The sequence below is a fragment of the Theropithecus gelada genome, chromosome X, assembly GCF_003255815.1.
Source record: "Theropithecus gelada isolate Dixy chromosome X, Tgel_1.0, whole genome shotgun sequence".
Lineage (NCBI taxonomy): Eukaryota > Metazoa > Chordata > Mammalia > Primates > Cercopithecidae > Theropithecus > Theropithecus gelada.
In genome coordinates this window covers 67,215,241-67,242,152 of record NC_037689.1, presented here as the reverse complement: position 1 = coordinate 67,242,152, position 26,912 = coordinate 67,215,241, and the positions used below count along the sequence as shown (strand labels likewise).

The 26,912-nt window shown below is 34.5% G+C and overlaps 1 protein-coding gene across 2 annotated transcripts in view; it reads left to right on the top strand.

Moving 5' to 3' along the window:
- DACH2 (dachshund family transcription factor 2) overlaps positions 1-25,937 on the top strand; it is a 670,017-nt gene extending 644,080 nt beyond the window's left edge. Inside the window, exons 7-12 of one of the 2 annotated variants that reach the window (XM_025372281.1) lie at positions 3,846-3,994; positions 4,120-4,267; positions 7,952-8,098; positions 9,291-9,356; positions 21,075-21,121; positions 25,438-25,937. In XM_025372281.1, coding sequence (XP_025228066.1) covers positions 3,846-3,994; positions 4,120-4,267; positions 7,952-8,098; positions 9,291-9,356; positions 21,075-21,079 — 515 coding nt within the window. In that variant the 3' untranslated portion in view covers positions 21,080-21,121; positions 25,438-25,937. The remainder of the gene's footprint in view (positions 1-3,845; positions 3,995-4,119; positions 4,268-7,951; positions 8,099-9,290; positions 9,357-21,074; positions 21,122-25,437) is intronic. The other variant, XM_025372280.1, reaches the window with a different exon arrangement.
- The last annotated feature ends 975 nt before the right edge of the window (positions 25,938-26,912 follow it).

The following is a 26,912-nucleotide window of genomic DNA, read 5'->3' as shown; positions in this document are numbered from 1 at the left end:
AACATTATAAACCATAGACCATGCAACCTGTGTTCATCGTCAATAGTAATTTTCCTTTCAGCCAATTTAATGGCATTTTTTTTCATCTTCAAATAGAAGACTTCTAACAAATTTAATGTAGTTATAATTTTGTTTTGTGCATACTAAATGTATTGCTTTCCTTTTCAGCTATCTTGTTTGTAAAGTAACCCTCAGAGTCTCACCACTGAGGTTATACATATGTGTAGGTGATATGTAACAATGAATCCATTATTTTAAGAGCTCTGTCCTTGACACAAAATATTTATTCAGGGAAATGATTATATTGTCTCTGAATCAGCAGGAAGTTAATGTTATAACTTTGTAGCACTTCATTTTATAATAGTAGCTTTTCCAGGCTACATAAATTAATACTTGAAGATTTATAAACATCAGTATAAAAGTACAGAACCTTTCCAGCTGTTATAAATATTGATATATCATCATTATAAAGTAATTCCATCCACTTAATGCATTCATGTGGAGAAGGAAAAAATAGTACTTAAATATAGACATCAAATAATGCAATTGAAGCATAACATTGTGGTTAATTGTTGCGAAATGTACCTTAGAAACCTTAGAGCTGCTGCCTAAGACATGTTTTAATACTGTTTTTATGAGATAATACTTCAAATGAAACCATGTAGCTGAATAAGGTGACAGAATTGGTGATAATGTGCTGATTCTCTCTGGAATAGTTTAACTCTTCTAAACCTACCACTGACTTTACCAAAAAAAAAAAGTAGAGAGGCAAATGTCTTGTAAGAGTTTAGGGTTAATTTTAAATAGTCAGAGTTATATAACTAGAGTATGAAAATAAACTACAAGTGAATTGTAGAAAACATTTGCATCTGTGAACAAAATACTGTTTTTAAAGCTTTACTAAAAAATAATTTCTGGGAAGTTATTCTCATAGCTTTCTGTGCTAAAGAAAATTAATAGAGATGGGGTTTCTCCATGTTGGCCAGGTTGGTCTCGAACTCCTGACCTCAGGTGATCTGCCTGCCTCGGCCTCCCAAAGTGCTGGGATTATAGGCGTGAGCCACTGCACCAGGTAAGGTATTGGAAACTATCTCCAATGCAACAATGTTGAGAGTTGTGACTTCATGAAAGGTGTTTAGGTCAGGAGAGCTCCGTCTTCACGAAGGGATTAATAAGCTATACAAAGAGCTCGCAAGAGTGAGTTCACTCTCTCTTGTGTGTCTGACTTGTGCCACATGAGAATGCAGTGAGAAGCTCCTCATCATATTCTAGTGCCTTGATATTTGACTTCCAAGCCTCAAGAATTGTGAGAGAATAAATTTATGTTCTTTATAAATTAAAAAAAAAAGAAAATTAATGATATAGTTCATACATTTTATTGAATTATTTAAGGTCAATAAACAAATGCTCTTTTTAATATTTGGATTCAAACAGTGTGAAACTGTTGACTCTAATAAAACCATATAGCATTTTTAAAATTGCTGTTGGTTTGGAAAAATAAAAAATGTAAAGGCGATACATACTAAGAGCCTTTTATTCAGAGACAGTACTAAGTAATCTCACTGAAGTTTCCCACAAATGAATGGCACAACTTCCCACACGAGAAATTCCACAGCAAACGGTAACTGTTAAATTAATGGGCTCAAGACTCTGCACACTGCATATGTAGGCTGCTTGCAATTGCAAAATGGAGTCTTAATATATGACAAATCCATATTCCAAACCTACAGGAACCAGAACCAAGAGACCTTTTTTTGTTGTTATTTCCAAACCATGTGAAATTGGTTATGTCTAGATTTAAGCCAAGTCTTTTTTGTTGAGCGAGTCTCATTAGAATATATGGAGTCACTGAATTTTTTTTCTGACCAGAGAGATGCATATTTTTTAAACTTTGCCTGTGCTCTCTTGATGAAACTAAGATACTCCAGTGAGCAGCGTAACTGTGTGAGGTGCTATGATTCACTGCTGATGAACCCAATTAAGAGTAACTGAATTTGTTTCGTTAACATCCCAAGATTACCTTTCAGTGGCAGTTTCTTTTTACATATGCATTTACAGAAGACAATTTATCTAATTCATACAGGTCATATGAAAGATTGTCAGCCAGAATAACCAAGTGTTCAGGGTTCTCAAAGTAGGAGGGGATTCCCTTTATAATTAGGTATATCTGTTTGAAGCAAATATAAAACATATTTATAAACAAAAATTCTATTCATAGCTCTTTATTGAGTAATGAGACTATTGAAGAATACAGCATAAAAATAAAAGAGGAGAATATGTGTAACTTGTGATTTTATGTCATACATGTTATTTTCTGATAAGGGATATTCCATGAAATAAAAAGTAACACTGGACAATAGGTGCTGGAGAGGATGTGGAGAAATAGGAACACTCTTACACTGTTGGTGGGACTGTAAACTAGTTCAACCATTGTGGAAAACAGTATGGCGATTCCTCAAGGATCTAGAACTAGAAATACCATTTGACTTAGCCATCCCATTACTGGGTATATACCCCAAGGATTATAAATCATGCTGCTATAAAGACACATGCACACGTATGTTTATTGTGGCACTATTCACAATAGCAAAGACTTGGAATCAACCCAAATGTCCATCAGTGACAGACTGGATTAAGAAAATGTGGCACATATACACCATGGAATACTATGCAGCCATAAAAAAGGATGAATTCGTGTCCTTTGTAGGGACATGGATGCAGCTGGAAACCATCATTCTCAGCAAACTATCGCAAGAACAGAAAACCAAACACCACATGTTCTCACTCATAGGTGGGAAATGAACAATGAGATCACTTGGACACAGGAAGGGGAACATCACACATTGGGGCCTATTGTGGGGAAGGGGGAGTGGGGAGGGATAGCATTAGGAGATATGCCTAATGTAAATGATGAGTTAATGGGTGCAGCACACCAACATGGCACATGTATACATATGTAACAAACCTGCATGTTATGCACATGTACCCTAGAACTTAAAGTATTTAAAAAAAAAAAAAAAAGTAACAGTGGAAACAATCCAAATAGTCATCAACTAGAAAATGTTTAAATGCAAGCTAGTACATTCATGAAGTGAAATACTATTCAGCAATAAAAATAAACCACCGATACCTGCCACAACATGGATAAGCTTAAAAAACATGCTAAGAGAAAGAAGTCAGACACAAAAAACCATGTATTGTAGGATTCTATTTACATGAAACATTCAGAAAAGGCAAACCTTTGGAGATAAAGCAGATTAATGGTTTCTAGGGGCTGAGGTGAAAGAAGATTAATTGTAAATGGACATGAGGAGTCTTTATAGGGGAAATTAAGATGTTCTAAAATAGATTTGTGGTGATGATTAGACAACTCTAGAAATTTACTAAAAATGAAGTGTATACTTAAAATAGGTGAATTTTATTTTATGTAAATTATGCTTCATTAAAGCTGTTAAAATAATCAAGATAAATAAATTGATTGACAGATTAATAGATTTAGAGAAGAAAAAATAAAATGTTGCTTATGTTGTTCCAGGAAGTGATCTGAGTATTTAACTTATAGATATTTATAAACACATATGTCAATTGTATGTATCTTAAATTTTTTTCTGCAGATTTTATACCTCTTTAGCCATAAGCATTGTTTCAGTTTCACAAGTTCTTTACCGAAATATTTATTTTTTGAAATTAGAGGCAGCTGGAGAATAAATATGACTTCTCATCATGAGAATGTCAGTCATTTAGTTTTAGAAACAAAATCTTTATAGATGCTTGGTAGAGGTGGCATAGTGAGACTTTTGAGCTCTTAATCTGTGAACCTTCTGATATTAATTTTGTTTTTGCAGAAGAGGTACCAGTACAAATTCCAATAATGAAGTCACCCTTGGACAAGATACAGCTGACTCCTGGGCAGGCATTGCCCGCTGGATTCCCTGGACCATTCATTTTTGCTGATAGTCTGTCCTCCGTGGAGACTCTGTTGACCAACATTCAGGTCAACAATATTTCTATAAACAAAATAAATGTAATACAAGACATTAGCACCTACATATATTATTTTATATTTGATAAATTAAAACAGATAAGATGAACTGCATGTCATTTCCTGTACCTTGACAGGGTCTACTGAAAGTGGCTTTGGATAATGCTCGCATCCAGGAGAAGCAGATTCAACAAGAAAAGAAGGAGCTACGACTGGAGCTTTATAGAGAGAGAGAAATTAGAGAAAACCTTGAAAGACAACTTGCAGTTGAGCTTCAAAGCAGAAGTAAGTTTTACAAGTTCAATTACAGAGTGAATATTATGCTGGAGGTATTTTCAATACTAATAGAAATATTCTCTGAGATATCTTGGAATTGCCGAAAACAAATGATAAGCTAAGAATTAAGTACTGTGTATAAACCAAAACATCGCCCTTTATACTAAAAGAAAATGAATTATGTCTGCACTTTGGGCCAGCTGCAGATTTGGAAACATGAATATTTATTGTTATCTCACAATTTCATAAAGTTCACCTGAATATAAATAATCTAACAATTCCTTATACATGGAATGCATACCCTTTGCCAGGCACAGTGTTAGATTATGGGATTATAACACGAATACAAAGCAGTCTCTGTTTTGGAAGGATTATGTTTTAGAGAGCTAGTGCAATCGTTTACTTTTAACACAAAGTGGCAAAAGCAGCCATGTCCAGTCAATATGATTATACAGAGAGTGAGTAGTTAGTTTAGTTTGTTGACGGTAGTTAAGGAATACTTCCTGATACTGACACCTGAATCTGCATCTTGAGATCAGGAGGCAAATATATATATATATGTATGTGTGTGTGTGTGTGTGTGTGTGTGTGTGTATATATGAGAAAACCTAAGTGATTTGGGCAAGCTAGACAGAGGTATCAGTTAGCAAAGGCTTGGGGACAAGAAACTTCATACATGGATAACTAAATACAATTTATTATAATGTCGTTGAGGTTTTTGAAGTGAATAGTGGGAGATGATGGAGAAAGTTGGGAGTGGAAGCTGCATTATGAAGGACAATTTTAATCATGTGAAAGCTTGGACTTTATCCTGTAGGTGATGTGAAATATTAAAAGATACGCAGTGGAATGATCTGATTTGATTTCAATTGGTTCAATCACCACCATGTTGGGAATAGATTGGGGGAGTGCATATAAAACTAGAGAAAAAGAAAACTGTGCAAAAGGAGATTGCTGTCATCCAGGCAGTGGTGAGGAGGACTGAATTAGAGTAGCGGAAATAGGGATGAAGACAAAAGGGAAGGAATGGAGATATTTAGAATTGTTCACAAATAGGATTAACTTTCCAACTGTGAGTAGCCACTTGATTAACGAATAAATGAGAATAGTTCATATCAAAACCACAGAGAATTAAAAACTTCACTTTAGTCAATAATTTCCACATCTTCCCTATATTTATCATAAAATACTAAACAGCCATAAACATGACATTTATGAATTTCAACTTCTTTCCCTTCCCTGTTTACTCTTCTGTGTAGGGGGTCACAAAGCCTAAAATTAGCAAAGAGAGTGGAAAAGACAGGCAAAGAAAAGGTGTGAAAATCCATAATCCATATATAACTACCTGAACAAAGAAAGATGACTACAGTTGCATGAAATCTACTAACTTTATACTAATTGAAAGTAGCATATTATACTCTGAAATTTATTTTATAAAATGGAAAACATACTATATATTTTCCTTAGGGCCTAGGAATCATTGGTTTCATTCAAAATGGAGATTTAGTCTTTGCACTTAAAAAGAATTAAGCCCGTTTTGCTTATCTTGTCAAATTCATGAAATACTACAAAGCAAAGACTAAACCATCTTTTTAATGTTTGGAGAAATTGATATATTTCTGATATTTGGTATACAAAATATGATATTATGATTAACAGTCATAACTCACATTTCTTTAGTAGAGAGTTCCTTAATACCAAACATCCAAAAAAATTGTATGTTAAATATAATAAGACTCTTAAATTGGCTTATGAAAATCCACTACATATGGTAAAATTGGCTTCTAACTTTTAGGGATCTATTTATTTTGACTTCTGTTCACTGACTTTTTATAGACCCATCAGGTCTGTATTTATAATTCATATCTATTGTTTTTTAAAAAGTCCTTAGACATGGTAGGTATAATATTGTATCTATTATCAAATTTTCTGTGAAGTATTTTTATTTAATAAATGTAGCATTTATCACAATGTAATAATAATAATACCACTAATACTATTGCTTTCATTATTATTACTACTGCCATTATCATGACTACTAATATTACTAGGGTTAATGCTTATCAAATGTCTAATACGTAGCTAAGCACCTTTTTTAGCATTTTGTATGTAATGACTACCATAATTATAGGAAACTACTTTGTCATCTTGATTGATCTATAGAAACTATATACTTCATCTCTCTGAATCTCAGTATCCTCACCTATTACAATAGTTGTTCTAGATAATCATTAAAATTTCTTTTACTTCGTTAAAGATCCCACACCCGGTATACCCCACTTTTAATGACAAAGAATTTACTCTTTACCTAAAGTCACGTGATGGGAAAGACAGAGGGGAAATTGATATTATGATCATAAAATAACATCTCTCCAAAGATATAGTAAACATGCTATGTCCGTCTGTGTGTGTGTGTGATATGTATGTGTATATATATATGAAGAATATATGTAACTACATACATAAAATTATAGATAACTATATATAAAACTATGTATGTATTAAAATAATTTACAAAACTTTTTTTTCTAATCGAAGGAAACAATGTTCCACACTCAGAAACAATTTCTACCTAATTTCCTTTTGGTTACTAGTCATAGTGTGTTACTTGGATTAAAAACACTTATATAATAATATTTTTTTGCAGATTAAACACTTAAAACCATAGAAAAATATAGCTACATGAAACCTTGGAGGTCACCTGCCTTGGTCCCCTGGCCAATTATATGGTCTTTAGGCTTTGAAACAACTACCTATGTGATCTTTGGTCTTCAGGCTTTGAAAACTAGTGGCTGTGTTTTCTTGGGTAAATTTCTTGACCTGTCAAGGACTCAAGTTCTTCATCTGTAAAACTGAGATAAAAGTGTTTTTCTTACTTGAAAGTTTCTTATTTTTATGACTGGCAGCACAGTAGATTTATCTGCACCATCATCACCACATACCCACTAGTAATGCATTGCACTAGGACATTAGGATGACTACAATGTCACTAGGTGATAGGGATTTCTAGCTCCATTATAATCTTATGGAACCACCATTGTATATGCGGTCCATCATTGACTGAAATCTCATTATGCAGCCTATGACTGTATATACACATGCAGAGAAAGAGCGAGAGAGAGTCAGAGAGAGAGAGAGAGAGAGAGAGAGAGAGAGATTGATAATTTGTACATTAAACAGGCAGATATTTGCCTTTACAACTGGTAACATTTCAGAGGAATGGACACTTGCCATTTTCAGTTTTAAGGACTATATTTTGCAAGCTAATAGATATTTTCAGGATGTTTTTGCATTTTGAAATATGAATAGTAATCAGTAACCTGATGAATAAAAAGAATATTTTTCTTGAGAGAATTATAAAATGTTTAATGAATCATTAAATGCATATAGAGAGTCAAAGTAGAAGACAATTCTCCACCACCACTGCCACCATCATACAAATGCATGTGTATTACATAACATACATTCTGGAAGTGTGAAAATAGAAAGAAGTCAGTTGTGTGATTGAAATACAGTATACAAAGCATTCTTTAGATGACCCTAATGAGAATTAGTACCAAAAGAACGCTAATCATATGTCAAGTGAAACATTTCTATATCTCTCTGTATCTATATCTGTGGCTTATAATTCATCAAAACTGGCATCCCTATTTCATTGCTCAAGTCTTTGCAAGCTGCGTTTTTACATTTCAGCTACCATGCAAAAGCGCCTGAAAAAGGAGAAAAAAACCAAGAGAAAATTGCAGGAAGCCTTGGAATTTGAATCAAAGCGCCGAGAGCAAGTGGAGCAGGCACTTAAGCAAGCCACCACTAGTGACAGTGGCCTGAGGATGTTAAAAGGTAATGTCTGATTTGGACTTTTACTCTCAAGGTAAACAAAGCAAAACTGATTCAAGAAAAATAGAAGAAGGAAAAAAAAAAAAAGAGAGAGGAAAGCAGGAAGAAAGGAAGGGAGAGAGGGAAACGGATATATTTTGTCCAGGAATGATTAAAAAATCAATTTGAGACCAAGTATTTTAGAGCATGAATTAAAACCAGTCAAAATAACCACTGTTCAGGAGATACAAATAGCCTTGGAATAATAGGAAATCCTACAGACTTCTGCAGTAGAAGCAATAACACTGATAACCACCCTGCACCTAAAATGTAGGTGCATTAGATCTTTTCATGTTAGAATATGCTGTTGTTTGGTGAACTGTATTTTGATTAGCTATGCAATGCTTGTTCCTTTAATGCAGATTCCATCAGTGTTGCCATGCCTAAGGAGTACCGGGTTGAGAAAACATGTTCTGAGTAAATCCCTGCAGATCCTGTAAATGGAGATGCTTGAATTATGAAAGATCTTAATTCCAAACTTTTTTGATTCTATTTTTAATTCTGAGGCCTCATAACATTGTTTCATCTCACTCAGACCCAATTTCAAGTAAATGTTCAAATAAATGTGTACACACACAAACAGAACCTTTTTACATCAAAATTACTAGCTTTTACCTGAGCAGCACAATCATAAAACATTTGCCCCTAGAGCCGGTAATACATGAAGACCACAAACCGTAATGAATATTTTGGTATTCACTTGCACTTTATATATATACACACACATATATGTGGATATATATATTACACACATATATGTGTGTGTGTATGTGTGTGTGTGTGTATATATATATCATAAATAATATCATGAATCACATCTTACAAAGGGAAAATATAGCATGAGGATGGGGGCAAGTTAACCTGACAGTCTTAGGGGGTTTTAATGGGCAGACTATTTTGCTAAGATTTATTTTTAGAGAATGAAAAAAATAGAGGTATTTACAATATACCTAGAAATATATGCTCAATTGTAAGATTCAGCTGCAGTTTATAATCCTCCCTCTTGCCGTTAAAAACAGACATACAAAAAATGAAAATGCCACCCAAGGTCTTATGTTATCTGTAGAACCAAAGTACTGGCTTACTGGAGTTTTCCTTTTAAATGAAATCAGGAACCACCTCATTGTACCTTAATCTTGCATGTCACTTATTTCAGATACTGGAATTCCAGATATTGAAATAGAAAACAATGGGACTCCTCATGACAGTGCTGCTATGCAAGGTACAGTCAACTGCAAACTTGTTTCTATGACTGCTTATTATGTGACCCCTGGGGATGAGGTGGGGATGAGCTCCTATGATGATACTCTTCTTATAAATAAAATAAATAAGTTTTAACCCTTCTTACTTTATGACACAGGAAGCAATTTGCAGTTTTTTTGAGGAAAACAATACTTAACATGGGTTTGAAAACCCAATAACTATGGTTACATAGGGACTAATAATTTTACATATACAATGTGAGCAAATACGTTTAGCTGTAAAAAGAATACACATTTGTACATCAGGCATATTCTAAAAATGCATAAATGTGAATGTAATTTACCTTTTCAAAGCGTACAATACCATGAGGTATTTTTGTAATTTCACCACTTTACCCTTTGTAAAAGCCACAGGTACAATAAGTATAACTTATCGAAATTTTAAAGGTGTTCCAGACAACATTTTTTTCATCCTTTAAATTTTGATGTTAATCTTAGAGACCACTTAAGTATGAAAATCAGGACATGACTTATAATTCGTGATTTCCATGATTATCACAAATGCTTACATCTTTAAAAATATTTGACAATATTTAGTAGTAAGAAAACAGATGACACAAATCACTATAGAGTCTCACTGGAGTGCAAAAGCACATAAAAATATGGGTTAAATGTGACCACTGAAAATGTTCCCGGTTGATTCCAATGCACTTCTAGAACTTTGCATGCAGATTACATTTATTTTCACATTTATTGTGATAAAATGCCTCACTCTAATAAAAAATAAAGAACATTGTAATGAGAAAACTATTTCCTAACTTTGAAAAATGAAGACAACTATGAATATGTTGCTTGCTGGAATTAATCAGTGCCTTTCTACTGTGTGATGAGTGGATCTACATAAAGGCAACAGAACTGGATGTGACCAAAATATCCATTTTGGTTCATCTGAAGGTCACCATTTTATGTGGTAGCTTCCTAAGTTGTTTTACATGTAGTTTTACGAGTCATCTTTATAAAACCAGAAACATTAGCTCTCATGGATACTCTAGTGATGCATGACTCTGTTGCAGCTGGGTAGCCCTAACTAATGCACTATGTTAGGTGTAAAAGCATGCATGCTTACCTCATTCATTGAAGCTTTTGCTGTTTCTTATCCCTTTTTTGCTTGCCTGCTTTATTCCCTCAGCTTAAAGGCTGTGTCTACATGAGCAAAACCAATTCAAATGGAATTCAATTGTCCAACCAATTCATCACAGCAAAATTCATTAAGAAGTGCCCCACTAGTTGTGGGCTCGGTTTTTGAGGTTGCCATCACATACCAGCTCCATGGTAGAGATGAATAGCCTGAAGCAGTTGATCCCTTCTGAATCAGTGACACACAAATATAGACATAGTCTTTAAGGAATGTTGAACTTGAGTGTGCCCTGCTTTGAGTGGGTTTAAGGTCAGCTTTGAAACTGGAGAGGGTAATCCGAATACACCACTAGTGAGTTTTATCTTTATTATCTTTTAACCTGTACCTCTGATTTATTGCTGTTCGTTTAATTTATATGATACCTTTAGTTCATAGTAGTAACATCTTTCTTAACTCTGAGAGAAATACAAGCTTTTGAACTGTCCTAAAATTATTTCATTTCCATGTAGCAAATAGTGATATTTTATTTGTGGGCAATTAGGAAATATAAGCAAAAGGTGGATCCACTCTTCGTTTCCAAATTTTTTTATGAAGTCTACCAAGAATGGCTTTTGCATATTTACTTGTACTTAGGGAAGGACACATTTAATACTTCTTCTCACTGTACATACTTTTAATAAGTTCTACAAGTTTTTACTTGCTAAATATGAGAGAATTAGATTCATCTTAAAAGGATTGAGATGGAATTTATTTTAAAGCAAAGAAGCTAATTTGTATTTTTTCCAAATTAAAAATTACATTGTCTAGTATTTATGTTCGATATTGTCTATATATGGTAAAATATGGTAGGTTAATAATTTTTTATTGGATGTCTATCATTTACATTATATTAAATAAGATTCTATATAAAAGTGATACAAATGGAAAAATACACATTATCTCTTCTCTTAGCACAACATTTAAGCACTGTAAATGATAAAACCCCATCATCCCTTTGTGAAAAACTAGAGTTAATGTCTTATGTTAATATGACAGTAGAATCATAATTTAATTAAAAAAATAGCAAATTTTATTCTTTTAGCCAGGAAAATAGGTGCCTAAAAATATTATCAGAAATAATTTTAAATAGAGTTTACCAAATCAATCAGGTCAAATAATCACCTAAAAATCCCAAACATTTTGCCTATTATTTGTAAAATAATAAAAAGTAATATAAACATTACTTTTAAATGTATCTATGAACTTTAGAAAATGTATAATGCTCAGAAAACGTGAAAAGCAAGCTTAGCCATTGTTTTTCTGTTCTTCCTATTAATTTTGGTTTTGTGAGTCATAGTTCTTTTTTGTGACTTATTTTGATACTGTTTCAATCTTTTCCATCTCCCTTGAAACCTATTTTTTAACTTGAAAGATCATTTCCTATCATTGTTTGTGAGCGTCAGTTCATGTATACCAATACAATACCATTTCCAAAATTCATCTCCATCACAGGAAAAATTCCAGCATCAGGAAAGTTCTTTCTCTTCCTATTGTGAATAGCTCTGCTAGATAGACATCTGTCATTCACCTAGTACTCTCCCTTTGAAATTCAATTGATTCCACTGTGACATCTTCTTAAGAATTTAAAAGGCACTTGGAAAAACGTTACATGACCACCCCGGAAGCAAAAACGTCATATCCAGTTTTATGGTAATTTCCACGTGAGTTTTAGTGCAAACAAACTGCACATGTACCAGAAATCTTAAATATATAAGATTTTATATATATACTATATATAGTGTATATATATTATGTATTCTATATAATGTATTATATGTAATACATTATATGTATATAATACATCTCTTCAGCTTAGTTATTTCATGTCTTTTATGCTTTGAATGTTGTTTGACAGAGAAGATAATATGCATAGACCAAGTTTCCATAAAAGGGTATCTGTATCTTTTATATTTTGGGAGTCTACCATAGCAACTCCTGCAGAATGTTTTCTGGTGATCACACAATGTGTATACACTACTCTAGTGGTTATGTCTGCTATCTCTAGAGATGAAGGATTTGGTGGAGCACTTGTGCTAATGTCATTCCATCCAAATTCCTATAACTCAGTTGAGGGCCTGCAAGATAGCACATCAACCATCTTATCAACCAATCCCTGTTTCACATAAAATAAACATACCGGGTGTCATTAAGTGCACCTTCAGATCAATGATTTTTTTGCAAATGACATTCAAGTGCCATTTGCGTAGTGCATTTTTGCTGATAAAAGCAAATTAAATTAGCACAACTACAAGTGTGCTGATAAAAACTAAAACTGAACAGCAGTACCATTAGCTAACAAAGTAATATTTCTTTTTACTGCGTTCTGCCATTTAGTTATTATCCTATTGGAAATCTAATTATAATCCTTTTACTCCCTAGTCAAACTTCACAGTTTTTGCAAGCTTAGCACTGACAAGTGATTTCATTACATTTGATTGCCTGCGCCCAGATTGACTTAACTTCACTTGGAGACCTAAAAGCCCTCTCAGTTTCTCAGATTCCCTGTTTGCACATTACTGCAACAGCTCCTTTAATTAATTAGCATGAACAGCAGTAACATGAACTGCTGAACAGAAAATAACATCATTTTATGATCTCAGGGAGACTTCTCCTTTTGCATGTTTATACCTTAGTTAACTTTTGTATGACTATATTTCATTGTTAGTGGCTAGTGGTATAGTTGACAGTGCATGTTTCCCAAATTTAAAAAAATTGAAGTTAACATCTTAATAACAATAGGTAAAACAAAAACAGAATATGAAGCTCCTACTTTTTAGAAAATAGACAACTGTCACCATGAACTGACTTTATAGTAATAAAATAAAATAATAAATTTCAGGGGAGATAATATCATAAAGTACAATGGCACAGTGACATACTGCCCCTGTATCTGCCACTGCATTTGCTTGAGGAAAAAAAAAATAAACCACAAAATGTTTAACTGTGTTTTGCCCATGGAATGTCAATCTCTGTGAATAATTTTTACATTTTCTTTTATGTATACATGTTTGACAAAGACACAAGATGATTTAGCACTGGAATATATTTTCCTCTGATATTTTTTCCATAAATGTAGTAGCATCCTAAATAATTTTTTTATTCCTTTTGCTACTGAAACACTAGAAGTAGATATTGAGTCAAATCTACATGTGAAAGGAAACCAAAATTTCATGTAAAAGTAAAACTACTAGAACTTTTTTTTTTCTGAACTATTTTTGCTCAGAAATAAAAGGGATCTTATAAAGAGTACAGACTGGTCATTCAAAGATACAAAAGTCATGATCTCATCTATGCAGTACCTGGTGAAGGTGCCACTGAAGAATTAAAAGCAAAAAAAGTGTCATTTGACTGCAAAAGCAGCAAATATTATTTTAACATCTATTATATTAAAAATTATAGTCTAGGGCATAATTTAATATGCATAGCTTATGGCCTAGAACATTTAATATATATTCATAATATGAAATATATGTGAATATGTCTATTTTTATCAATTCTCTCAAAATCAATTTGAACAGTGTATATCCTTCCTTGACCCCTTAGACCTCCTTATTATCTTTTCTCTTTGGTTCTTGCTTACTAACCTAAAACAACATTCCTCTAAAGAACGTAAGATGCCATGCCAATATTTCCTAAAAACAACTACCCTTGGGATAGGATTATCACTGTAGAATTAGGAAGAGTAGTAAGAAAAGTGATAGTAAGAGCATGAAAGGGAGTCAGAAAAAATACATCACGTATGATTTATTGGCATGTATGTGATATGACAAGAAAAATTAAAAGGAAAACAGATGGAATTGTGTTATAGGCTTTTCTAATTTCCTCCACCACAGTGTGCTCTCCATCTTTATCCATCGCTAGGGTTTCCACTGACTGCTTCCTACCCTAAACTCATCAACCATTAATTATTGATTTCCTTCCCATTGATGCCTTGTACTGTGTTGGAAGATATACACAGGTACTCTGATGTTCCCATTGTAAAGTGAAAATATTTTCTTATAAAGTGGAGGTATATAGCAAGTCAGGGACCAGAGGAATTGTGGGAAGTAGGTGTTAAAATTTTTCTTTTAAATGCTTCCTTGAAGAGTAGGATCCTTTTATTTCCTAGACAGACTTTATTGCAGTGACCATTATACAATGGGAAAAGACTCTAGCACACACCCCACAGAGAAGATCCCAGCATCTTTCTCTAAAGCAGCAAAAATGCTTTTCTGTACAGTTTATTAAATGGCCTGAATCTTTCTATTTTCTTCCTCAGAAAGTATTTCCCCTAATTTTCTTCATCCTCCACAGGATTTTTATCCTGACTGGTGGTACCTCTCTGCTGTGAAATACCTGGCAGACCATAGTACAATTTATACTTCTAGTTTTTTTCTTAGGAGGATGGGAAGAGCTTGCATTAATTATTTAATCATTTAGGGCCTGGTTGTCATGGAGTGGCTTGCACCACACACATGCGTTGTTAACAAAGTTATTTTCAGTGACCACAAGACTGTCATGGTAATTATGATGGTAACATACAATCTCATATATAGATCAAAGACTTGCAGTTCTAGCTACATCTTAATTATATAACAGATCAAATTGCAGTTATAGCAAATAGTGAGACTTGCAAGCCATGATAAGTTGTTCTGCTATTCAGCATGTTGAGTCTACAGGAGTAATTCACTAATTAACAGTTGTTTTTTTACTATAATCTAGGAAGGGCTGTTTAACTTAACGCTGATAACTGTTTGACCAGTTGCTTTATGCCCCATCCTCTTTACATATACAATACAATTTTTTAAGCTTGGGATTCACCATACACCAACCCCAACCCAGGTATACCTGAAGGACATGCAAAAGAAAAAATATTTTCCTGATTAAAGGATTAAGTCAAGTTTTACTTTTTTACTTCCACATTTGTGTTTTAATAAATAAAACAAACAGCATTTTCATAGGAGATTGTAATCATACGCCATTATTTTCAAAGTACTTTAAAAATTAAAATTATGATATTGCTACCACATGAATCTGTGGAGGTTCTGTTCCAAGATACTTATCATTCTAAGAATGAGGAATTCATAGCCTAAAATTGGAATAGTGAAAAAAGAAAGGCAGGACCTATTATGTGTATAGCATGGTGTACTTTGTGTCATCCTTTACATCATATCCTCTAGGAGGATTATTTCTGGGAGGTAGTTTGGAAAGATGTGATTAACCTCTGTTTTGTAAGTATGAAAATAACCTAAGTTAATTTGCTTGCCATTGACAGTGGGAACTAAAACACAGGAATCTTAACTCTCATTCATTTATCTCACTGTACATCACTATCAATCCATTCTTGTAAAAATCTCACATAGTTAGCTAGTTAGGATATGCAACAAGACTATAGTATTATCCAATGCAAAACAGTGCATGGGGTTCAGGGAAAGGGCAGAGGCTTCTCTGCTTCATAGTTCATTAATTAAAATAGTCTAAAACTAGGTATAATGTAATAATCACCTCTGCTTTTAAAAGTTTGTAAAGATTGGGGTAATATTTATAAAATTTAGATAAATACCATACAACTCTTTTTTCTGTTTAAAACTGTGTGGAGCAGCTGAAATAGTAACAGAAATAACCTTTTTTATTCTCGACTACACTCACTTCACTCTGTCTGTCAGAACTAGATTTCAACAGAGCCTCGCTGTCTAATTTTACATTTTTTAAATTAAATTTAACTTAATTTAATTTAGTTTTATTTTATTTTATATTTGTTGAGATGAAGTTTCATGCTTGTTACCCAGGCTGGAGTGCAGTGGCACGATCTTGGCTCACTGCAACCTCTGCCTCTCGAGTTCAAGCAATTCTACTGCCTCAGCCTCCCAAGTAGCTGGGATTACAGGCGTGCACCACCACACTTGGCTAACGTTGAATTTTCACCATGTTGTTCAGGCTGGTCTCAGGCTCCTGACCTCAGGTGATCCACCCACCTTGGCCTCTCAAAATGCTGGGATTACAGGCATGAGCCACCACTCTCAACCACTTAACTAATTTTGGACTGGAATTCTGTATGTAGCATTAGCATAAAGTTTCATTTATTTACTCTAGGGAACTTACTTTTCATTTATAATAGACATGTAACATTACCTTTTGGGAATTAAAATGAATATAAAGAAAAATATTCTTTTGGATTTTATACACAACTCTTTAAGGCCCCTAACCTCTTGACCCTTTCAAGTTTACATTTTACTTTTTTAATATTTGAAAATTAACATTGGTAATGATCCACATACTTCAACTGGAATCTACTTTTTGTCAGTAATGCAAATGATTTTTGGAGCAACATTTCCAACAATTACTTTATTAGCTTTCAAGAAAGCATCATTATTTTACAAATATTTCTTTCCTATCTTCCTGTTTTTTCACTATTGGGGGAACCTGCCCCCAATATTTCAAAGTAGGTTCTTTCTATTTTCCATAAGTGTCGGCCAGCTGAGAAATAAGGAGAAAGAGTACCAAGAGGAATTTTATAGCTGGGTCGCCAGTGGTGACATCACATATTGGTAGGACCATGATGCCCACCTGAGCCTTAAAGCCAGAAAGTTTTATTAAGGATTTCAAAAGGGGAGGGGGTGCAAGAACAGAGAGTAGGTCACAAGATCACATGCTTCAAAGGGCAAAAAGGAGAACAAAGATCACATGCTTCTGAGGAAACAGGACAAGGGTAAAATCAGAAACTCCTGATAAGGGTCCAACAAAGATCACTAGGCAAAGGGCAAAACCAAAGATCACAAGGCAAAGGGCAAAAGCAGAATTACTGATAAGGGTCTATGTTCAGCAGTGCACGTATTGTCTTGATAAACACCTTAAACAACAGAAAACAGGGCTCGAGAGCAGAGAACCGGTCTGACCTCAGATTTACCAGGGTGTAGTAAGCCTGAGGGTACTGCAGGAGACCAGGGCATATTTCAGTCCTTATCTCAACCGCATAAGACAGACACTCCCAAAGCGGCCATTTATAGACCTCCCCACAGGAATGCATTCCTTCCCCAGGGTATTATTTATTAATATTCCTTGCTAGGAAAAGAATGTAGCGATATCTTCTGAACTTGCATGTCCATTTATAGGCTCTCTGCAAGAAGAAAAGTATGGCTTTATTTTGCCCGAACCTGCAGGCAGTCAGACCTTACGGTTGTCTTCCCTTGTTCCCTGAAAACTGCTGTTATTCTGTTCTTTTCCAAGGTGCACTGATTTCATATTTTTCAAACACACATGTTTTACAATCAATTTATACAGTTAACACAATTATCACAGTGGTCCTGAGGTGATGTTCATCCTCAGCTTATGAAGATAACAGGATTAAGAGATTAAAGTAAGACAGGCATAAGAAATTATGAAAGTATAATTTGGGAACTGGTAAATGTCCATGAAATCTTCACAATTTATGTTCCTCTGCCACAGCTCCAGCCAGTCCCTCCATTCGGGATCCCTCACTTTCTGCAACATTTCAGAAATGTCTAAGTGCTCTTGTTTTCATTAAAATAATAAAAATGAATAAAGGTAATGTTGATCTCAGCATCTGTGAGCAACCATTTAATAACGTGTGAGGAAAAACCCTCAATAGGACTAATAAACCCTCAAATCTTACAATTTCCTGGTAACCACATTTCAACCTTCTATGGGAAATGTTGGATGTCATCATTTTTAACATTGTACAAGTTAACATTTGTTTATCCATTACTTTCATTTTTCACTTTCCTCCATATTTTGATTTGTTTAAAATCGAGTATTATAGTGTTCTTCTATAAGTTTTGCAGACAAAAGTAGTAGTTAAAAGTCATTTAAAAATAGAACTTAACTATACTTTAAAATATTAACTAAAATATTTCCAATCTGCATCCTGTACAAAACTCAAATCAATTAGAACCTAAAGAAACGTTTTGTGGCCAGGCGTGGTGGCTCACGTCTGTAATTCCAGCACTTTGGGAGACCAAGGCAGGCAGATTGCCTGAGGTCCGGAGTTAGAGACCAGCCTGGCTAACATAGAGAAACCCAATCTCTACTAAAAATACAAAACATGGCCAGGTGTGATGGTACACACCTGTAGTCCCAGCTACCTGGGAGACTGAGGTAGGAGAATCACTTGAACCCGGGAGGCAGAGGTTGCAGTGAGCTGAGATCCTGCCACTGCACTCCAGCCTGGGCAACAGAGCAAGACTTTGTCTCAGAAAACGAAAGAAAAAAGAAGAAAAAACATTTTGTAACTTATATGCTTATGGAAAGTGGGGGACTTGGTCTCAGATTATTTAGAGAAATGGCATAGAATCATAATTCGTACTTTTCACTGTAGCATTATCCACAACAAGAAAATAATGAAGGAAGATGGCATTCCATATATGCCATATGTACGTGTGGAGTGGCTCCTGACATAGTGTTCCATACACGTTAGCTTTCATTTATTCTCCTCTCCCTTCCTCTCTCTTCTAAGATGAAAAATAGAATTTCAGTATTTCTAAAGCTCTTAATGTGACTCAACAGTTGGAGATCTCTGTACTGGACACGTGCACTTCTATTGCTGTTTTATAACCAGTATGTGAGAGGCACAATGAAGTGGCAGAAGGAGCACTGATCTAGTAGTCAGAATTTCTCAGTTACTAACTCGCTAACTCAGTTACTAACCTTGAGAAGTCATTTACCTACTCTCTGCCTTAACTTTAGTAAAATAGGTATCATAATAGTTGCCTATTCTTCCTCATCAATAAGTTAGATACATACTATCTGATAAGTATGACAAGTACAAGATATCATTATTATGGTGCCCTATAAAATACACACAAATTTGATTTTGTGTTTTCTAATATTGATTTCAGTAAGAGTGAACTATTTGGCCTATAAGTGATGTGTAAAGCTTCCGCTAAAGAATGTGCTCTCCCATAGATAGTTATAGTTAATGATATCTTTGCATTTTATCCCCATGTGTGAGCAGAAGGGCATTCGTGCTTCCATTTTAAGGGAATGTTTTCTAAGAATTGGAGATTCAAAAAAGGGGAAAGAGATGTATTAAATAATTATTTCACAAAACCAGGGTGTATTACAAGTGAGTAAGATAGTTTGATACTCCTTTATGATACCATTTGCACAAAAAAAAGATGATCTATTGACCTATCCTGGTCTTCATTTTGATTAAATTGTAAGTCAGATGTTTGTAAGGCTAATGAGTCCAACTGGTTATTCTTTTCAAGAAACCTCTGTTTTTAAAAAACATGTCATGTTCTAAAAATAAGCAACAGAACCTTCTGAAAAAATGACTCCAAAATAGTGCTCTTCTCTAGACAAAGAGTAATCAAACACTATATTGTATCTTCCCCTTGCTTGCAATTGTCTGCTTTTCCTACTTTCAAATTAGTAACTCATATTTATACTACTCCAATAATAACTGACCAGACCCCAAACTAACCTCACTACTGTCACTTCTTTGATTTGAGAATATCATATTCTGAACATATTTCCACAACTAAAGTTGAGTTTCTACAATTAATTCTACATTTAATTAGGATTGAATCTAAGACTGAAGTGGAAAACAAGTGGAGCATTAACTAGCACATTATTTTATCTCTCTCTTATTCAGGTCAGGAAATCATGACCTTCAAGAGATGATCTTACTTGCTCCTAAATAATATAGTGCCCATTTGTAAATCAGAAGCACAGCACTGATTAACCAACATAAAGAAAACATAGAACGAACTTCTTAGCTGGAGAACTCATTACAAAATATTGTCAATAGTTCAAGAATAGCTTAGCTACCTCAAAAGAAAGGTTTGATAGCCTAAAGTATACTTGTGTGAATTCTATTAGTTTGTACTGCAGTCTCATTATTTATAGAGGTAAACAAGTAGTGAGGAGACATTTGGAAGCAAACATGAACCTTGGGTAAGAAAAATCACAAATGCATTTTATTGTAAATATAATCCTCTAAACACATTATAGATACAGTTCTTGGTAGTTTCTTGAAAAATAAAAAGTGAGCAATTACTTTCAAATAACCATCCTGTCAGGGAAGGAAATCTCATACTGAGGGAACATTGCAGTCATTAGCAAAGATTTCAACTCACAAAAAAACAGTATAGGCCTTTACTCGTGTTTTAGACGGTGGAGGAAAAAACAATTCCTAAATGCCTTGCTTATTAAGCTAGTTATGCATTTTGCTGCAGGTTGTAAAGAAGAAGAACATGCACAAGGGGCTCATAAGCATATTTTAGAGTTAGGGAATATCATTTACACCATACTTATATTGTCAATATCACCCCTAGAGAATAAGATTAAGCTTTAAACTTCTGTAAATCTACGCTTTTGCTCACCTTTGTATAATTTCATTTTTGATAAAATGAGACTCATATAAATGAATATTTGATTAAAAGATCAACCTAATAAAATAATACATTAATTTCAGAGAGATTTATTCAAATCTTGAAAATACATAGCACAGCGAAATACTATAAAGTGAGTTTGTGGTTTTCAGTGAAGTGCATTGAGTAGATTTTGAATTTTCTTTGTTCGAATGAAATTTTGACCAGGTCTTATTGTTTTTTCTGTGCAGCCTGAACACTGATGCCGGAACTCCAACTGATCATAGGCACGAATAGGGTGCTGTAGCAGTTACCTGCTTACCTAGTGTTGTAAATTCTTTAGAATTCATACTCAAATCCTTAAAATATGGAACCTTTAATTACTGTTTGTTCATTACTGATAAATAGAACCTTACACACACAGGACAAATGTCCTAGAGAATGGGCTTCACAGGTTTTTAGGAGATAGTCATAATAATGACTGAACACACTTTACACTTCTTTAACCTCTTTCTCTCAAGGAGCTCATAGTGCTTCAAAGACATTATCACATTAATTCACACAGAATCCTAGTGTGGTAAGTAGGTGGAAGAATTTTTAAGACAGAGAAAATGCTATTTCTAAATGGTGTGAGACAAATTAAAATGCAGACACACCTACTTTAAGCTGCAATTACTGTGAAATAACTTCTTATCTGACCTGGTATTTAACAGGAATTAGATCAGGTGGTAAATCATTTGTGCAAATGATCGATATTTGTTATCACTGCTTTGGAGCTCTCATTTCTAAAAGAAGCACTTGGCCTGTAGTGTTCTCTAAGAAAATATAAGGAGCTCTAGTTTTTAGATTTTACCACACCCAGTTTTTCCTTTGAACTGCTGATGGTGGAGTAAATCCTTCAACCCCTTTCTACTAGCACATTCCTGATTTGCAAAGAATGCAATGACAAAAACAGATACCCAAGCTGCTAAAAATACCCCTTTACTGTTTTCTTCTCTCTTCCCATCCCCAATCTTGCTTCCTCTTTATTAAGCTATTAATAAGCAAACAGGATGAAAAATCTACAGGCAAAAGAAAAGAGAAAGAAAGATGGGTCAGTGAGATTATGGATATTTTCTACTGTTCACTCTCTGGTCTAGACATGGCCAGATTCCTAATGTGTTCAAATGATTAGGATCAAATGGGTCATTTGGCTTGAATTGTGCAGGAAATGGCCTCAGATGTTTTTAACTGTTTACTTAGAGGAGATCTGGCCATTGGCTGGGGGCAGATACCTGTTATCATCATTTTGATGCCTACTAAAAATCTAATAGAACAGCATTCCAATGTGTTATATGGTACTCTAATGACCAAAAAGATTTAATGCCCCTCCTAAAGTGCCCTCCTTACATTAAACAAAATCTAATCCGTTGTGTTGTTTTCACGTCTGCCCTAGCATTAAGTTCTGGTGTGACAGAAGCACCGAGCATCTTATGCAAAAGGCCAACTGAGTTTTTATCCATTTTCTAATAAGAGGTTCCCCATGGCAGTATATGCAATTTCTGCTGGAATGGCCACCCACTCTAAACACTTAAAAATATTACATTAATTCATATCAATGTGACATTTCAGTAATTCCATGCTCTGAAGGAAGGTTTTCTAAAGCATAAGCATTTGGATTCTGGCATTCTTCATGGGCTGTAGAAGGTCTGCTTATATCGAGTAGGTGTACTGTTTTAGCCCATTTCAGTGAAATAATGCCAAATTAGAAATAAGTCACAGAGAAGGATTTGAAGCAAGTCAAATAAAAACGTTTATTAATATCAAATATCTGAAATAAATAACAATGACAGGTGACTAAAAATATAACATCCGAGAAAGTATCATCATTAAATAGAATTTCCAAATGAACTAAGTCACTTCAAAATAAACTAGTGTCTTTTTAAAAAAATAAGTAGATATGTTTAACTTACCTTGTTTGAACTATGAGGACTCCTCATGTGTATTTTTTTCTGGCCTTTTCCCATATATTTGCCTCGTTTATGATTCATGATTTTAGCTATTCCGGCTCATAAGTTTAGGATATATACCACAGAGGGCAAGTCTCACATTTACTTGAGTTTGGAGCAGCTATTTATGGCCCAGTAAAGATAACTCGATTGATTAGGAGAGGTTCATCTCCTGTATGGAGTGCCCACACTGACCTTCTGTGCCATGGCCTATGCCCACGTCAGGCAGTGCTGTGCTAAGGGAAGGACTGCATGGACCTTTGTTTTTACTTTAAAAATGGTCACATTTGTATGTATCAAATTCCCCTTTTTACCTATCTGATAAATCCCAAAGCAATAAACTCTGTCAGCTCTCCCCAAATATCAGTGTGTGTCCCTCTTTATAAGTTCCCAAGCTCCATAACATTCCCTTGGAGAGACTTTGTTAGTTTCTCTTCCTAATCTTTAATCTTATTGACATCCAGAGTTCATATCAGATCATCTCTGTTTGGAGCTCAAGAACAAACCCTTTTAAGAATATGAAACATTCCATTACTAATTAGCTGTTTCCTGTTCCTAATGAAGTGAGCACACTGGGTCTGAATTAAAATTCAGCTACTACTCCTCTCTGTTTATGGTTCCAGATGTTTTTGGTTTATCTAGGAGATCACTTTGACAGCTACTACTAAGTGATAAATCACTCATATTATAGCTGAAATGCATTTTGAAATTGAAATGTGGCAAACTTTGAGATTGCTCCAAGGATCGGTGTCAGTTAGCAGTTCCTTACTGGCATCTTCCTTATGATCATTCAGTATTGGCACATGTAAAACAGTAACCAAATATGTGTCAACATTATACAGCATGCTACACAGGGCTCTATTTTGCTCCTGTCCTCAAAATTGGGAGAAAAAGTTTCACTACCATGAAATCTCAATTTATTGTATTCCGGTAGATAAGTGGATTCACTTAACATTGTTTTCTTCTTGCTAGCCTAGTTTTTCTTTCAATTTTTGAGCAGCTGTGGGAACTATTCCTAATAGGCCTTGTAAGCAGACACATAAAGGATGTGGGCAAATATTTCTGTCTCTAAATAAAGGCAAGAAATAAACATAACAAAAGTAGAAATTTTTGAGAAACTGCATTTTTCTAAAGGACAGATGGTGATTGTCTTTCGCTATTCATTGCTGAGTTCATGTACCCTTCTTAAGGGGACATAGTGTGTGCCATTGCTATCCAGTTTGTAATGTTCACAATTTGTGTTGCATGATTTAAGCTTTAGCTATAATGTATAAATTTCAATCCTGGTAAAATGACTGTCATTTCATGTCGAAGAGCTTTCCTTTGACATTTAGGCTGTGTATACATAGGATGAGGTAGACTGGAGGACTAAGCAAATATTTAGTCAATTCATCAGAGTAAATATTCTCAGACTCCACAAAGGAGTTGGACCAATTACCAGTGTCCAAAAATTCAAGCTCTGTTTTCTTCTGGTCCCTGGAAAACTTTTAGTGAATTCCATGGGCTTCTTGGGAAAAATGTCTGGTTGCCCTCTGATGAAGTCCAACCCTCCATGAGTCTGACTAACCCAAACCCCAATCTTTTATTCGTCTGTTACCTTACTACATCTTTATTTTTGGTTCTGAGGTATTATCTAGAAAATTCTGCTACTCACCATGATACCTTATACACAGAAAGAATAAAGATTTTAAAGATACTAAACCCAAGGTTTAAAAAGGGTATACTTTCCTCCTAATAAGCTTTGACCAGATTGACTTAATATTTTAGATTAGACATATTAGTCCAACAATGATAATGTCCTCTCCATTATATGTTAAAATAAAGCACTTGACTCAGAAACATTATCCTTAAGTATTTTTCAAGCACAAGTAATGGATTTGTACTGATTCATCCACATTTCTTTTCCGACTTCGTTTGTAACCAAAAGCCAATCTTTGTAACGCATCTAAATAGAGACTCGGGTTATAAGCCATTGCTGTGGAAAATAACAAGGTTTGACAAAAAGAGGTAGAATAAAATTTAAAAAAAAATTTCCAATAATAACTTTTACCCACCCAAATTAAATATTATCTAACTCTAGGATGGCATGGGCTCTTTTAATTGCTATCATTTAGAGGGATACCGGTTTGACTAAACACTGTAGCTAAAATGATAATTCGGAACTAGTCTCCCTTCATGCAGTATACACAGTCTCAGGGTCAACCCGGGAGAGGAAATTCTAAATGTACAAAGCTGTCATTATCTTAGATCATAACCAGATACTCTTTTCCCCCTGTTTTGGTAAACTATAGGAATTGTATTTCAGATGCACCATTATATACAAAAAGAAAAAGTAATATAGATTATTACAGACATTATAATATGGTTCATGAAGAGCCTTTATCAGTCTTCAATGTCTCCAGTGCTGTGGAAAGAAGAACAGAAGCTATAGCATGAAATTTGAAGGATCTTTGACAACTGACAGATGAAAATATAGAAATGTTAAGAAATGTTAAATTTTACCAACACTAAATTGAGCCTGTTACATCAGATCATTTTAGGTTCCTGAAGATAGAAGTTTTAGTATTTTTAAGCACGTATCAGAATTATTCTTCATAAGAACTAACTTGTTTTCTTTTTTTTTAAGGAGGTAACTATTACTGTTTAGAAATGGCACAACAGTTTTATTCAGCCTGAAAGGTCCTCGCTGGCTTTACATAAATGAAGATGCTTGTGATTCCAGTTTATCTCTGAAACTATTCAACATGGAGTTATTTCAATTTTGTTTATCAGCAAAGCTTTGTTTACTGAAGGAGCTATTTAATCTGTTACATTAAAAAAGAAAGAAACACGTGTACATTTTAAAAGCAATGATGTAAACTTTGTCCTTGCATTAGATTGACCAGTTTAAAAATATGAGCTAAATCCTAATGGCTAAAGTAACTTGACCATATTTGATGCTTTTCTATGCTCATTTCAACTTGGCTTTTTGTCTTTTAAATTAAAAAAAAAATGCAGTAGTGTGTTAGAGACTAGATACTTATATGTATGGTTTCCCTGTTCTACTATACATAACGTTAAAGTACACCTTCTTTGTTAAAAATGTACTTGCTAAACTTCAGCATAAATAAAAACATTTTGACTTTGTCAATTGTGACTGAGTATTTATTTTCAAACTGCCATCTGCAGCCATTGAAACATATAGTAGAGTCAATGCAAATCAAAATACAGGAACTAGCAAGATGTTTGCAAATCTTCCTCTAGTTTTGTTATTTTCAAGCAGATATGAACACAGTTCTTATTTCAGTTCATCTGTTGAAGCAGGCTGATATTCCCGTCCTCGATTGTTATATTGATTCACACTGGATTGCCTTTTCCTAGCTATGTGTGCTTAGTGAGCCTGCTTCCAGGAGGAAGGGTTACACTGGGAAGCAGGAAAAATGGGTGCACCAAGAACTGGAAAATATTTTCCGAGCATCTGTTATCGTCAAAAGTTTATTCTAGAGCCACCTACCCTAAAAAGCAAACAAAACTGAAGGGGTATGTCTCTTCTCTGGCCCCCCAAAATATCAAGTCTCTTTGTATATCCAAGTGCCCATCACAGTGTAGTGAAAAACCAAGGCCAGTTATAGCCCTGCCCTACAGTTTATTTAATCTGTGCTCTTAGCTTCTCTTGGTTCACTTCTGGTGAAACGCTGGAGCTCACTCAAATTCTGGTTGATAATAAAACCTCTCAGGTTTTCCTCTGAAGTGGCAGCGACACTCCCACTCCTTGCCTATCTTTTGAAATGTATTGTATCTCACAGTATTATTCTAGCTGGTCACCCAATGACTAGGTCTTCTACTTTGGAACCATGTTGGTAAATCCACAGATGTTTCTTCTCACTATCATGTCCACACCGTCCTTGTTCATGGAAATCTTGAGAGTTCTGACAGGACTATAAGCTCTTTCTGTGTTGTAAAGGACAAAGATCTCTAAGATTTTTGTGTGCTAAGCAGGCCTGCTCTGGTAGCATACTATAGCCCCTGCCATAACACACAAAGCAAGTCCTCAATAGGCAGACATATGATATTCAGGCTTGCACTATTTAAAAGTCAATCTAACAATCACAGAAAGCATGT